This window comes from Triticum aestivum, chromosome 7A (genome assembly GCF_018294505.1).
Source record: "Triticum aestivum cultivar Chinese Spring chromosome 7A, IWGSC CS RefSeq v2.1, whole genome shotgun sequence".
NCBI lineage: Eukaryota > Viridiplantae > Streptophyta > Magnoliopsida > Poales > Poaceae > Triticum > Triticum aestivum.
The window spans coordinates 512,701,813-512,716,802 of NC_057812.1; the positions used below are offsets into that span (position 1 = coordinate 512,701,813).

Consider the following 14,990-nt stretch of genomic DNA (forward strand, 5'->3'; position numbering starts at 1 on the left):
AAGGCAAGGGAAGAGAGAAGAGAAGGAAGGAGGGGGGCGCAGCCCCTCCCCCTAGTCCAATTCGGACTAGGCCTTGGGGGGCGCCCAACCTCTCCTCTCTCTTTCCCCTAAAGCCCAATAAGGCCCATATACTCCCCGGCGAATTCCTGTAACTCTCCGGTACTCCGAAAAATACCTGAATCGCTCGGAACCTTTCCGATGTCCGAATATAGTCGTCCAATATATCGATCTTTATGTCTCGACCATTTCGAGACTCCTCGTCATGTCCCCGATCTCATCCGGGACTCTAAACTACCTTCGGTACATCAATACACATAAACTCATAATATAACCGTCATCGAACTTTAAGCATGCGGACCCTACGGGTTCGAGAACTATGTAGACATGACCGAGACACGTCTCCGGTCAATAACCAATAGCAGAACCTGGATGCTCATATTGGCTCCCACATATTCTATGAAGATCTTTATCGGTCAAACCGCATAACAACATACGTTGTTCCCTTTGTCATCGGTATGTTACTTGCCCGAGATTCGATCGTCGGTATCTCAATACCTAGTTCAATCTCGTTACCGGCAAGTCTCTTTACTCGTTGTGTAATACATCATCCCGCAACTAACTCATTAGTTGCAATGCTTGCAAGGCTTATAGTGATGTGCATTATCGAGTGGGCACAGAGATACCTCTTCGACAATCGGAGTGACAAATCCTAATCTTGAAATACACCAACCCAACAAGTACCTTCGGAGACACCTGTAGAGCACCTTTATAATCACTCAATTACGTTGTGACGTTTGGTGGCACACAAAGTGTTCCTCCGGTAAACGGAAGTTGCATAATCTCATAGTCATAGAAACATGTATAAGTCATGACGAAAGCAATAGCAACAAACTAAACGATCAAGTGCTAAGCTAACGGAATGGGTCAAGTCAATCACATCATTCTCCTAATGATGTGATCCCGTTAATAAAATGACAACTCATGTATATGGTTAGGAAACCTAACCATCTTTGATCAACGAGCTAGTCAAGTAGAGGCATACTAGTGACACTCTGTTTGTCTATGTATTCACACATGTATTATGTTTCTGGTTAATACAATTCTAGCATGAATAATAAACATTTATCATGATATAAGGAAATAAATAATAACTTTATTATTAACTCTAGGGCATATTTCCTTCACATCGCCCCTCCGCCGCGTCTCATCACCGACATGGACTGTGTCGACCATGCTCGGCGGCAACGCCGCCTCCTCATCGCCGAGGAGGACGAGCGAGCCATGGCGGAGTGGCGCCGTCGCCACCCGGAGGACGTCACCGACGAGCGTGCCTACTGGGCGGAGATGACGGCAAGGCGCCGCGTGAAGCAGGCGGACCGGCGTCGGCGGAAGGCATTGGCGAATGCGCAGTCCGATATCGTTGCAGCAGGTGGGAGGTCGATCTTCACGTCAGACGATGAACGTTGGTTGGACATATGGCTCGATACCTCGGACGACACCGACGAGGATGATGATGGTAGCGACTTGGAGTAGTTTCTATCTATGTATGCTGTAATAGTTTCTATCTAGTTGCACCATAGTTTTATCTATCTATGTTTTCGAACTATCGATCTAGTTGCACCGACGTAGAATACCTTTGTATCGTTTTATCTATGCAATCTATCGTTTATCTATGTAAAAATGTTGTAGAATGAGCGCGCACTGCATTGTTTGTGCACTGTTGGAGCGGCGTGCGCGCGCTGCATTTTAGCGCGACTGCTGGAGTCAGCGCTGCGCGCCGTGCCAAACCAGACGATGAGCGCGCGCAAAGCAGTTTTTAGCGCGCGGCGCGTTCGGCGCCTGTTGGAGATGCTCTAATGATAAGGGCATCAGCAATGTGTATATAATCTCTTCGTAAACCAAATTCTTAAGAAATACTATTCTCAGAAAACTTTCAAAAAAACTTTGCTGCCAAACGCAGCCTTATTCTCCACCGCGCGATGATTAGTGTGTGCCAGTTACTTCCTCCATTCAAAAATACTTGTCAAAAAAATAGATGGATGAAGAGTTTTTAAGCGTTTGCCCAGCCTTAAGTTTTGTCTTTGATAGTACTCGGTTCTATCTTAGGCATCTCCAACGCTGACTTCCAAACTGTTCGCATATGTTCGAACTGCGCTGTCCGGACCGCTGAAGTCATCTAACACAATCTTGTATTGATCAGTGACACGGTCTGAACGTACTTTCTCCCGCAAACTGGAGACAAACGGGGGAGGGGCTTTTCGGGCGTCTGGACATCACCCAAGCCCGCTTTCGATGACACTGGCCCACCCAAACCCCCTTCCTCGCGCCGCACGTGCATCGTGCCCAAAAATGTTTGCGCCGATTCAGAGCATCAGTGTCCGCATTTATGCCCGGCGAGAGCAGATGCGACTGCTCACTGATGTCAGCATTGAAGCGGCGCGCCGGCCGAGAGAGCGCCGCTCGCGCCTCTACCCGGTGCACGCGACTGCTCCGCTTCAAACGACATGACGGTCGTCTGTTTATCCGTCTGCCACTCACATTAATTACATGCGCTTACCGAGGCGGCTACTCAGGCACCACCCGTCCATCCCTCTGTTGCCCATCATTGTTATACAAACTGTTGCCCCGACCATCCGCCTTCGATCCCTCTCCGCACCACTCGCACCATGGTTTCCTCCCCGTGCCATAGCTCTCTAGGACGGGATGACGCTGGAGCAGAAGAAGGAGATGGTCACCATTGCTGCAAGCAGGCAGCCGAAGGATACTGACGTCCCTATGGAGGATGCGGCTGACGACGAGCCGACACCACCCTTCTCGTCCATGCTAGCCTCCTCATCCGCGCCACCCTCACAGGTGCATTGCACCATGACCATCGATGAGGCACGTGCCCATTACACATGGTGCGGGAGGAGCATTTTAGGGAGGCGCAAGCCGACGCCGCCCACAACCACCAACTCCTCCAGGAGCACCTGCAGGCGGAGGAGCAGCTCGCTGTAGGTAGGACGATCACGCCGGATGCGGTCCTGGCGGAGATGCTCGACTCCTACCGCTCCGCCCGTTGGTGGTACTGCCAGCTGGCAGCGGAACTGGTGATCGCCTACAAGGAGTGCGACGAGGCGGTAGATGAGGTGTTCGGCGAGACCGACGACGAGGGCGACAACGCCGGTTCCGCTGAGGCCGCGCCTCGCCATCACGACCACGAAGCGGACACGTTCGCGGGCCCTGCCGACGGTGAGGAAGAATAGTGCACGGTAGGTCGTCGTCGCTCGGGTCCCCAGAAAGCCACCGCTCCTCCCCTCCCATCAATGCCAAGTTTGGTGGGCTGAGCATCGTCGGTCGATTAGTCGCTTGGGGGCAACATGGAGGCGGACAACTTCAGTTCCCGGTGCTCCGAAGGCGAATTCTAGATGCGGAGCTAAAGAAGGCGAAGCTTTATTTTTCGGGGCTCATGGCCGGAGATGGGGAATGAGCGCCGAAGATCTTTTAGTTTAGGTAGTATACCTCTAGAGTCGGACGAGCACCTTTTTAGTTTAACCATGTCCAAAATATAATGAATTCCATCATGTTTATATGGAATCTAATGAAAATCCGCCATGTTTGCATGAACTTTGTCCGGTTTGTATGAAAATTTGGTTGTGTTTGCACGGATTTCTTCCGATTCTTCGGATAGTGTTTGCGATGTCTACGGGTAGTGTTGGATGGCGGTCTTCCGCATCCTTGTATATTGATTGGTCCCTCCCGTCCGTGGATGATTGCGAGAGAAAATTTATGAGTCGCCCTTGAAGACGCCCTTATGACAGTTGTTTTTTTAGAAAAATCTTAAGGCATTTCATGACCGTATACATTGGTGACGCCCCCCATTGCTCAATGCTCATGTCTTTATAGAATACCAACAAAGGGATAGTCATGATAAGAGTCACCTTCATCTTCCACAATTCGTAGCCAGGCAGAGAAGGTGTAAGGGCATCTCCAACGGCAACCTACAAAATTTCTTCCGTATCCGTCCATGAATAGATGGGACCAGTTCATAGGTATGGATGCGAAAGACCTCCGTCCAATTGTAGCCGCATACATTTTGACAAAAGTTCGAACCAACCGGATGAAATACGTGTAACACACGGACGGATTTCATTACATTTACAAACTACGGTGCTAGTCTGGCTTTGGAGGTATAATTAATACCTGATCTAAATGGTCGCCCGCGCCCGATCCCCTTGTTCGGCCATGAACCCGGAGAACAGAAGCTTCTCCTTCTCCCGCTCCACCTCAGTGCTCTCCAGCTGCGCCTCTGAAGCACCGGGAACTGAAGCTGTCCGCCTCCACCTCGCCATCAAACGACAAATCAGCCGTCGATTCTCAACCCACCAAGCTTGGCGTCGACGGGAGGGAAGGAGCGCTGGCGAACTACCGCGCACTACTATTCCTCGCTGTCAGTGGCACCCACGGACATGCCGTCTTCGTGCTCGTGGTGGCGGGGCGCGGCCTCGATGATGTCCTCCTCTTCATCGGTATCGCCGAATACTACCTCGCCCGCCTCGTCGTCGCACTCCTTGCCGGCGGCTGGCAACCTTCGCCACCCGTTGCTGGTACCGCCAACGGGCGAGGCGGATCTTGCGGGTGGAGCGGTAGGACTCGAGCAGTGCCTCCTGCTCCGCCATGTCCGCGTCTGGTGGCGAGTTGCTCCTCTGCCAGCAGGTGCTCCTGGAGGAGATGGTGGTTGTAGGAAGCGTTGGCCTACGCCTCCCGGAACCGCTCCTCCCACACCATGTCCATATAATGAGCACGGGCCTCATCGATGGTCATGGTGCAATGTGCCGGCGAGGGGGGCATGGACAAGGAGGCTAGCGTGGATGAGGATGGTGGCGTCGGCTCGTCGTCGTCCTCCGCTACCTGCTGGTCTGTTAGCTGGCAGCAATGGCGGCCGTCTCCTTCTTCTGGTCCGGCGTCAGCCTGTCCCAATGAGCTTTGGTAGGGAGGAATGCATGATAGGAGTGGTGAGAAGAGGGATTGGAGGCGGATGAATGCGGCTATGGCCGGGGCAGCAGCTTATATAGCAATGGTGGGCGATAGATGGACGGACGGGTTGCGTCGGAGGAGACGCCTCGGCAACCGCATGCCATCAATGTGGGCGGTAGACGGAGGGACGGGCGGCCGTCATGTCGTTTGAACGCGCAGCAGTCGCCTGCACCGGGAAGCGACGTGGACGACGCTCTCTCGGCCGGCGCGCCGCTTCAATGCCGGCGCCAGTGAGCGGTCGCGTCTGCTCTGGACGAGCATAAATGCGGGCACTGACACTCTGGACCAGCGCTGACCGTTTTGAACGAGAAACACGCGCAGGAGGGAGGAGGGATTTTAGATGGGCCAGAATGGTCAGCGGTGGGCTTGAAATCGGTCCAGACTCCCGCAAAGCTCCTCATGTTTTTCTCTACTTTGCGAAAGAAAACGTGTTCGGATCATGCTGTGAATCGATATAGGTCCGCGTTCGATACTTGGATGGCTTCTGTTGTTCAGACAGCCTGATGCGAGAGGTTTGAGGGTCGGTCGGAGTCTTGGAGATGCCGTACGTAGCGCCATGCCATTGTCGGCAGTCGGAGAATTGCTCCGCCGTCCACCCCAAGTCCATGGCCGGAGCTATCCGCACGTGCAGGACGAACATGGCATGGCACCCGACGCAGAGACCATTGCGCTGTACGGCCCGCCCGCCCAGGTCGGCGCTGTCCACGGATTATCCCAAGCACCAACGGACAAGTCCTCACCGCGCCCAACCACCACGCCATTTCACCCGGTTCGTTTTGTCGTCGCACGCCGCTTCGGAGCAGAAACGGCCACAGAATGCGCGGCCGCAGGCGATCTCCGGCCGCTCACGCTCAGAGCTGACGCACGTGACCTCGGGGACAAAAGCGTGCGCGAATTAACGTCTGCGTGCGTGAGCATCTTCCCTTTCGTTTGCTTCTTTCTTTTCATTTTCCCCCGAGCAAAAGGCCAACCCCGCTTTCTGTTTTCCAGAGCCTTTCCTGCCCTCTCGCCAAACAAACCCAAATAAAATAAAACAAAACGGGAGGCCAGGGCGTGAGAGAGAGCGAGAGCGGGACGGGAACGTGGCCGAGTTTAGTTTTTGTTTTGTTTTGACCCCGGCGAATGAGACGGAAGCGTCGTCCGCTTTACGGGCTCGTCGGGTCACCACACTGCACGAGATAAAATGATAAAAAATCTGGTCAATGGCTTGGGAGACAATATGAAGCGGAAAAGGACGTGGAGCGCTGTATACGCGCCACGCCGGCTCAACCGCCGGTCCGGTCAATTTCTCCCGTTCAAGAACCGTCGAGGCTCGTTTCCGCTCGTGATCGTTTTTAATAATTATATAACAAAAATGAAGGCACCACTGTCGCCCACGTCCTGATCAACACGAGGAATGACGATCACATTCGTCTGATCAGCAAGACCAATGTTTCAGCTCTACGCATCGGCTCGACTGCCGGTCCGATCAATTCCTCCGGTTCAACGGCGGCCGAGACTCGTTTCCGATCGGGATCGATCTCTTATTACCAGAAGCACGAATGCATCCAGTTCAACACGAAGAATGGCGACCAAATTCGTCTTATCAGTGACACGAATGTTTCAGCTCAGCAAATCAACTGCTCCTCCTCCGTACAAGAGAAGAGAGAAGGCGTTAACCAAAAAGAAAACGTGCAGGGAAGAAGTGGGAATTATTTGGGTCAACAGGGGCACAAGATTTCGCTGGGCGTGCGGCGCGCGGCCCACCTACTTACCCACTCAGATTTGTTCGTGTCTCTCTCACCCGACTGACCCTCCAATCTAATCTCAAGCGCCGATTGGCTACATCTAAATCTATATACATATCTATCTACGAGTAAAATATAATAAAATTATTCCGCTCAGTAGAGCCGAGAGAGAAGCTGTTCAAAATTAACTTTTCCTCCACCTTTTCGCGATTCACCGGCGATTCGGCGCAGAGGATAGCCTGCATCGGCCCAGTGGACCGAGGCCGGGGAATCAATCAATCCTTTTTTCTTTTGCGAGTAGGGGAATCAATCAAGCCAGTGCTGCTGTCATCAAAAGGACAAGGGGGTGGACGAGGGGCTGAGCAGAAACCTTTTTCCCTCACACACACGCACACGGAGAATATATTACATTCAACAGTGCACATATTCTCTCTTCTTCTTCAGAACAAACGCAACTTTATTTTATTTTATTTTATTCGCACCATGGCATGGCGCTGGAAAGGGACCGAGCCGCCCGCGGCGGCACCGCCTCGGCGCAAAGGATTCGTGTGACCGGGAGAGCACAAAGGGATAGATAGATAGAGAGATAGATAGGGAATATGGTGCTAAAATACATGACGCAGGGCAGGATAGGGAATACCTACTGTCGCTCGCGCCGTGTGTCACGTACGATACGGAACAAGGAACCGGGCCGGTGCGATAAGCATCGCGAGGGCGGTCGTTATCTGGAACGGCCGCGAGAGTGCCGGGCGGGGACGAAATCGTGAGAGGCCATCAAGCGCACACATGTTACAGAAGGCTTTCTTGTCGTGTGAAAAATGCTTGTCAACTTCTAACCAGGATCCTGTTCCGATGATTAATTGCCCGACGGCGAACCGGCGATGTCAGCTTTGGCCGGGGCGAGGGCCGCCACATCCTGAAAGCAAAATATCAGGGGGGGGCCTCTTTGATTCGGAGGATTCCTAAAGGAGCTCTAGAAGATTCTGATCCTTCAGATTTTTTCTTTCTTGTGTTGTTTGATTCGTAGGATTGCAGTCTCATGTGAAGATTTCTACGGTTTTTTTTTTCCCTGCGCACAATCAAACGCACATGTTAATCCTGCGGTACTGCAGATAGCATGCCGCCCCATTTCTGCATTTTTCCCATTCTCATGTTTTAAGAATCCTGCAAATCAACGAGGCTTTGCCGACAGCGACACTGCGAAAACTGCATTCTAGAAAAAGAAAGCACAACAAGGGCTGAGTTTCCTGGGTAGCCATCTTGCAGTCTTGCTTACAAGATGGAGACACTCCAGCTGCCCATGCCATACCCGAATGCTAACCGTTTGCACCAGAAAGTGTAAACGAGAGGTTACATGGTTTGTGTACACCAGGTCTCCAGCACCGGCCATCCCGTCCCATCGCCATGTATCCCTCCGAGTGCCCCAACGGCGAAAGCAGTTTCCACGATGACAGATCAGAGTAACAGAAAATAATTGCAGCCCTCCCCACCCCACCAGCAGGAACTGTGTACTGCAAGACGGTGACCCTGCGCAGCAGCGAAAAATGGTCCTCGCCGCACCGTTTGTCCCGTAATGGCCCGCTAAAGGAAAGGCGCAGCCCAATAAAATCATTCCGTTGGTGGTGCTGCTTGGCATCGATCAAAGAAAAGGAACCCCACCCCCACCCCCACCCCACCCCACCCCACCATCAAGTTGATGTAGGCCATTGCATTGAGGGATCGTGTGGCTGGGAGAACACCAACACAGGCCCAACATGCATTTGCTACATATACATGGTCCCATACAGAAACAAACAATGCAGACCCAAAGGAAGCCATAAAAGGGGTGTCAAGGCTTGGGATATTATGCAGACAAATGAAATGGTTTTCTAGTACCATATTTTTAGATAATTATATCAAGACAGTTCGTTTCTTGATATAAAACTACAGGAGCATAATCACAGCGGAAGCATATGTGTGCGCGTTCGCGCCGCCAAACATTCAATGTTTACTAGTGCGCCCGACTTCAAATAATGAAGGAAATAACAGGCACATACATCATCCAGGCCACTACAATTTGCACCATACCAGGCTGATGATGGGCCATTTGGTGCATCTGGCATGTTTGAAAATAAAACAAACACAGGCTTTCGCGTGAAGATCATGGGCTTTCTTAAGTGTGGGTGGTGGGGGCGTAAAACGTAGGCCACTATAGTTTACAGATGTCACACAAAACGTAATGATAGCAGCAGCAATGTACTGTCAACAATGGGTGTGAAATGGGAAACCAGATGACCGCGATCTACTGCTTTCATACTGGATACTGGGCATCATTGCATATAAGTATCAATCAGACTGCTGTAATAGTATCAGTTTTTCAAAGTTTATTTTAATGGTCCATGTTGGTTGACTGGACTCCCGAACTACTAGGACTTCCACACGAGAGAAATTTTCAAATACTTCAAACTCTAGAACTTCCCCGACAAAATATAGATATTAAGTCATACTTGTCACACTTGCATTTGCGGTCTAGTTTGATTACTATAAACAAAACTCTGAGTTGGTTTTTGAGCATGCTGGTCTTACACCAATACATTCGGCATAAAACTAGTACTGCAAGAAGCCAGCTTTGTGGATTAATAGTGCCATACCATAGTATGTTAAAGTTATCCTAGCCTAACTGAGTAAATGTTCACACTTCCCAACAGGAAAAGGCTTTACAGTATAGTATATACTTAGACATAACATTCACTTGATGGACCATAAATTGCAGGCCTGATTCACAGACAAACAAATCATACATTCGACATAGAACTAAAATCAATATGATACAGAGTTAGAACACAAAATAGCACTCCCTCTATTGACCTTTACAAGGTGTGGTTTAACGGGCCTAATTTGAACTATGAACAACAATCAGTGTAACAGAATATGTGGGTTATGTGACACATAATTGATACCATTGAAATTGCTACTATGAATATGATTGTGTAACGATGAACAAATATTGTGACCTAGTCCATATTAAGTTTTTACCAGTCTAGACATGCTAAATAAAAATAATGAGTTTAGACAATCTGTTGACCATGTTTCATGGAGGTTAATATCTCTGATGCATGGAATATCTGGAAGGACTGTAAGGATTTCATCTTTAAAGACCAGGAGCCCTCTTTTACCCGCTGGAAAGTGCGTTTTCCGACTGACATTCAGCTCAAATGTTTTCATCTGAAGCAAGCTCTAGGTTCAGCCCCTTGACTGGTTGTTATGACTTGTAGTTTAGCTTGTTGCCTTTTGTTTTTTTATATATCTTGGTCTAGCCATGTAGACCTTGAACATCGTGAAGCTTTTCTTTTCTTTAACATAAAATCTACGCCATAGGGTCTTCCCCTACAGTATTTTGGTCAAAACGAGTTTCCACAATGGTTGAGGAGATCAACAGAGATAACTAAAGTTAGTCAAAAAGCAAACAAATGGAAACTACCTGCACACTTGCATTCAATGTTGAAAATTCACAATGTTATGATTGCATGGGAGATGACTAGACATTTCATGTCAAAGTCTCGAGTTTGCAAACTGTGACAAGTACATTGAGTAGTGGATTAAGATTTGATTTGATAATTGCTACTATTTACTTATAAAAGCATTAGATCGTGATCTTCACTCAACAAGAATAATACCTCTAGCTGAACTATGTATCAGAGAATCTTTAGAATTTGCACAGCCTTCAAGTTATGACTTGTTCATTTTTTTCTAAAAAAAAATACATTATGCAAATAAAATTTGACCAAGGATAAAAATAACTCAGGTTAATCCAGTGTGGCCAGCAAAATTCTTGTTATTTGCTCATTTGCCTTGAATTTCCTTAAAATTATATTGGCTCGAACTCATGTCTGCTTGGAACAGAAAAAACATTGGATTGCATGTTGAATCCTATGGCAAATAAAAACAGGAATTTGCGTAAACAATCATTTCCATACTCCACAGGAATTTAGCGGGAATTTGAAAAGAGGAATGGATGGAAGGTCCATTCAAGACCCAGAAAGACATTTTCCATGAGGTCCAGCCTCATGTTAGGATTGCTCCAAAATTCCTGTGGACTGGGTCATTCCAGGCCTCTTTGATTTGCATGACCCTAAAAAGTGCATAAACATGAAAATTGCAGGATTAAAGTGTCATCCATCATGCCTTCTTGAGTACTATAGGACTTTATCACACCATAGCAAACCTGAACAATTTTTCCAAGAGGTACGTGTAGAATGGTTTTTTCCTTTGAGAGTAGAAAAGACCTCATAGGAAAACTTCCTACGAATGCAACCCTACAGACCACCAATATACGAAACCTTCCTAAGGATTACAGTCCTTCAAAAGTCCTATGGATATCCTTCTGAACCAAAGAGACCTGGATCCGTAGGAATTTCATAGGATTCCTGCAACGTCATTCAATTGTTCCAAAGGGCTCTTGTAGGAAGAAAAATCCTATCTTGTGAAAATCTTACAACCAAAAGTGGCCCCAAAAGCAGTGTTCTGATGAACAATATATGCTTGTTCGATCAGTCCATATCTAGTCAATTATTAGATGACTATATGCTCTTAATTAGATAGGGATATTCATTTATATTACTCCCTCCGTTCCTAAATATTTGTCTTTTTAGAGATTTCAAATGGACTACTACATACGGATGTAACATATTTTAAAGTGTAGATTCACTCATTTTGCTCCGTATGTAAGCACTTGTTGAAATCTCTAGAAAGACAAATATTTAGGAACGGAGGGAGTAGAAGCTAATGACAAATAACTTATTACCTTCTGTAAGGACCGCAAAAAAGAAGAAAAACACAGGAATAGGACAAACTGAATGTCACACGGAATCCTGCAACAGAAAAGGCACCAGTATTTGTGCCTTTTTTTAAATGAAACAGAATTCCCCATGAGGTTATACCTCTTTATCAGTTCTACTAAAATCCTAAGAACAGGCCTTGAGAATTTACAAACACCACCACGTATATGAAACTATCCACCGTAACTTCCAAACACCAGCAAACTTCCAAAAACAATGAAACTTCCTCACATTATTGCCTACTTATAAGCATAAGAAAAGTGTATGCGTCACAATTTTATATCATTAACATGTTGAGTAAACTAGCATGTTAGTCTAACTGTGTAAGGCTTGAATAAGTGCCATCAACTTGTTAACAAATTTACTACTCCTACTTAACTAGAAATGGAAATTTTCATTGTAATCCCAACTTTGTTAGTGTCACAATAACTACAAACAACACATTCTTACCACAGTAGAAACATATGCAAGAACATCAAACAGAAAAAGAATGGGATAATATGTCTCATAATGGTGTCAGGACAAACACACAAAGTTACAACACATAGTTTACCTTGAGATCAGGTGTAGTATTGTAGTACATGTTCAAACATGTACTCTTGAACATCCAAATATTTGCCCAATGATACATTTCTTGGTCTTTAGCTGGTAGGTCGTTGATACATCAACCATTAGTATTCTGCACACACAATTAGGACTATTTGTCCAAAACTGTGTTTTGTTCAAAACAGGATATCTGCTTGTGTGCAATCGATCTATCACCCATCATTATCTCTACAAATGATATGGAATCTAGGACTACTTATCCAACAATAGTTGTGTGTCCCCATTGACAGCTTCATCATTACTCCTCCATTCATTTAATTTCTTTGAGACCCTGTTATTATCATAAACACCATGAACCTTATAATGCCACACCATCTTCGATACGTCATCCTGTGGTGAACTTATCTCCCGTCGTTTGATTGTCTTGTGAAGTTCGCAGAAGAACTTTGGATCTTGCAGTTTGATATACTCATGCAATACAAGCTCGTGGTGAGGTACCCAGTTTCTAGGGAAAGTTGTATAATCACATGATGGAATTGATGACATGCGTGCAAATTGTACACCCTCAATAATATCAACAACTCCCATCCTCAAGAGATCAGAGTATTCTGGTGCATCATTGTTTGTGCTCTCCCTCAACGGGCGGCTGAGATCACGGGATGCAATCTTGTAAACCTTAGCACGGGATTTTAGTCTATACCTTGCCGCATAAAGCTTTGCCAAAGAGCTCCGTATAACATATGCGCAGAACCCTACAATCTTCTTCCGGTTGTCCGCATACCTATACCAATCAGCCATGGTCTCAAGAAATTTGTTCATTTGAGAATTAGTGTGTGCCTGCCCAGAGTAGAGCATTGGTGAACACGGTAATGGCTCAGGATCCCTGTCCCCCTTTACAAGCTCAAGCTTTCTGAAATGCCTTATGCACCTCTGCAAGCTTGCTGTGACAGATAACAATGTTCCAATACCTTTCTCACTCACAATGTTCCCTCCACTGGCGGTGTACAGTGGCGGAGCCAGGAATATTTTTTAGGTGTGGCAGAGTTTGTGAGGGGAAAAAACAACGTAGTAACATATAACTATGTGATGTTCCTGCTTGCTGCATCTCTTGACGGTGATCGCTGCCATGCCCACCACGCTGACTAAAGATCGCGTGGTTGCTCTGTAATCGCTGCCTCTGTTGCATGCCTTAGGGGTTAGCCGACTAGAGGTCGGTCGGTCGGTCGGTAGTAGGGACAAATATCACAACAAGACATACATTGTCATGAGTTTGGAGGAGTAGCCGTTGCTCCTAGTTGTATATTGTAATACCTCAGACGATTTGAGTCCGATTAGATCTAGTTTCTTCACCGGAGAGACGGAAAGCGGTGAGGCTCTGGGTTTCGCGGAGTTGGCACTGCTCATCACACAGCTAGAGACAAGCTTGAGGGGCGACTGCAAGGCGATTCCTGATCAACCGTGCTTGAACGAAACAGCTCGTGTATCTCCAATCAACTAGTACATTTTTTTAGCATGTCCAATCAACTAGAGTACATGTGAATTGATTTGCAATTGACTGCCAATGGTGTCCTCGTTTAGAACATGGGCTTGTGGGTCATGGGCTTATGTGATGCAAGTCACCTATATTGCTTAATTCTCTCCTTCAGCGGCAGTTAGGCCTCTAATGAGGCAGAAACACGTAGGTAACAATACAACTACCTGGCGAAATACATTCGAGGCCATGAGTTGCCTGCCCCCTGCGAGTATTCATCCTCCAAATTGACGAAACTGACCAAAAATCCATTGACTCAGCTCAAAGCTTCATACATACAGTATATATATGCAATACTTTTGCCAAATTTTAGGTATGGCGGCTGCCAAACCTCGCCATATAGCTGGATCCGCCCCTGGCGGTGTATCGCAAGGTCGGGTAGATGACCCGGCGGGCAATGACATGATCCAAGAATTCAATCCCCCTTGTGATGTGCTCAATCTCCACCGACGAATTCTCTGGCCTCAAACCAAATGTTCTCTCACAAAACTCCATCAGTTGCCTCCTTATCTCAACCGCATCCTCCCTCGGCCCCCGGACCCCAATCAAGACATGAGAGCCAAATCTAAGGAAATCCATCTTCCTGGTCTTCTCCCTCCCACTTGACGGAACAAACTCAGGCCAAGATGGATTATGACATCCCTCATCGCCCGCCTCCTTCCATATCGAATCATGCCTTGACGGGCGGAAGTACTCGTTAATCCTCTCCTCCATCCACCAATCCAACTCATTAAGGCACACATTGGCGAGCAATGGACTAATTATCCCGCAATGCCCATATTCCGGCACGTGACACGCCTGTTCTGGAGCGAACCCAAAGAACAGTCTCAGCCAATATGGGTCTGGCTTTGGCTCATCCTCATTAAGCACCTTCTTCTTCCTGCTCTTCCTGAGCACCTTCCTTTTCAGCCTCTTCTTGCTTAGCCCATCGAGATCCTTCTCCCTTGGAGGCACAGACCCGGGCCGGACTGGGGCGTTGAGCGCCGACTTGAGCAAAGACAGCACCTTGCGATCAGAGACGGCCTTCTCCACACAGGACAGAATGGTGTCTGACGATAAGGCGTCGACCACGGTTGTGAGGTCTGCAGTGATGAACCAGAGGTAGCCGGCAAAGCCGGAGCGAACGGAGCGGATGGCAGTGTGGGGCCCGCGTCCAGGGCGGAAGGCGTGGGACTTGGGGGAGAACCGGGGCTCGAAGACGGGTTCGAGGAGCAGGAGGAGGAGCTCCTGGACGACGTGGTCCTGGAAGGGGGGCGGGGCGTTGGCTAGGCGGGCAGTGAGCTTGCGGCGGGAGACGGGGACGGTGGAGGGGGCGTCGGCGGGGGAGCGGAGGAGGAGGTGGGTGGAGGCGCC

The 14,990-nt window shown here is 48.2% G+C and overlaps 1 protein-coding gene across 1 annotated transcript in view; it reads right to left on the reverse strand.

Annotated features, from left to right (window-relative positions):
• Nucleotides 1-12,037: 12,037 nt before the first annotated feature.
• The window catches only part of LOC123147897 (nuclear intron maturase 1, mitochondrial), a gene marked incomplete in the record, with an annotated part of 3,691 nt that continues 738 nt past the window's right edge, over nt 12,038-14,990 (reverse strand). Inside the window, 2 exon segments of the mRNA XM_044567217.1 lie at nt 12,038-13,100; nt 13,993-14,990. Of these exon segments, the coding sequence (XP_044423152.1) occupies nt 12,359-13,100; nt 13,993-14,990 (1,740 nt within the window).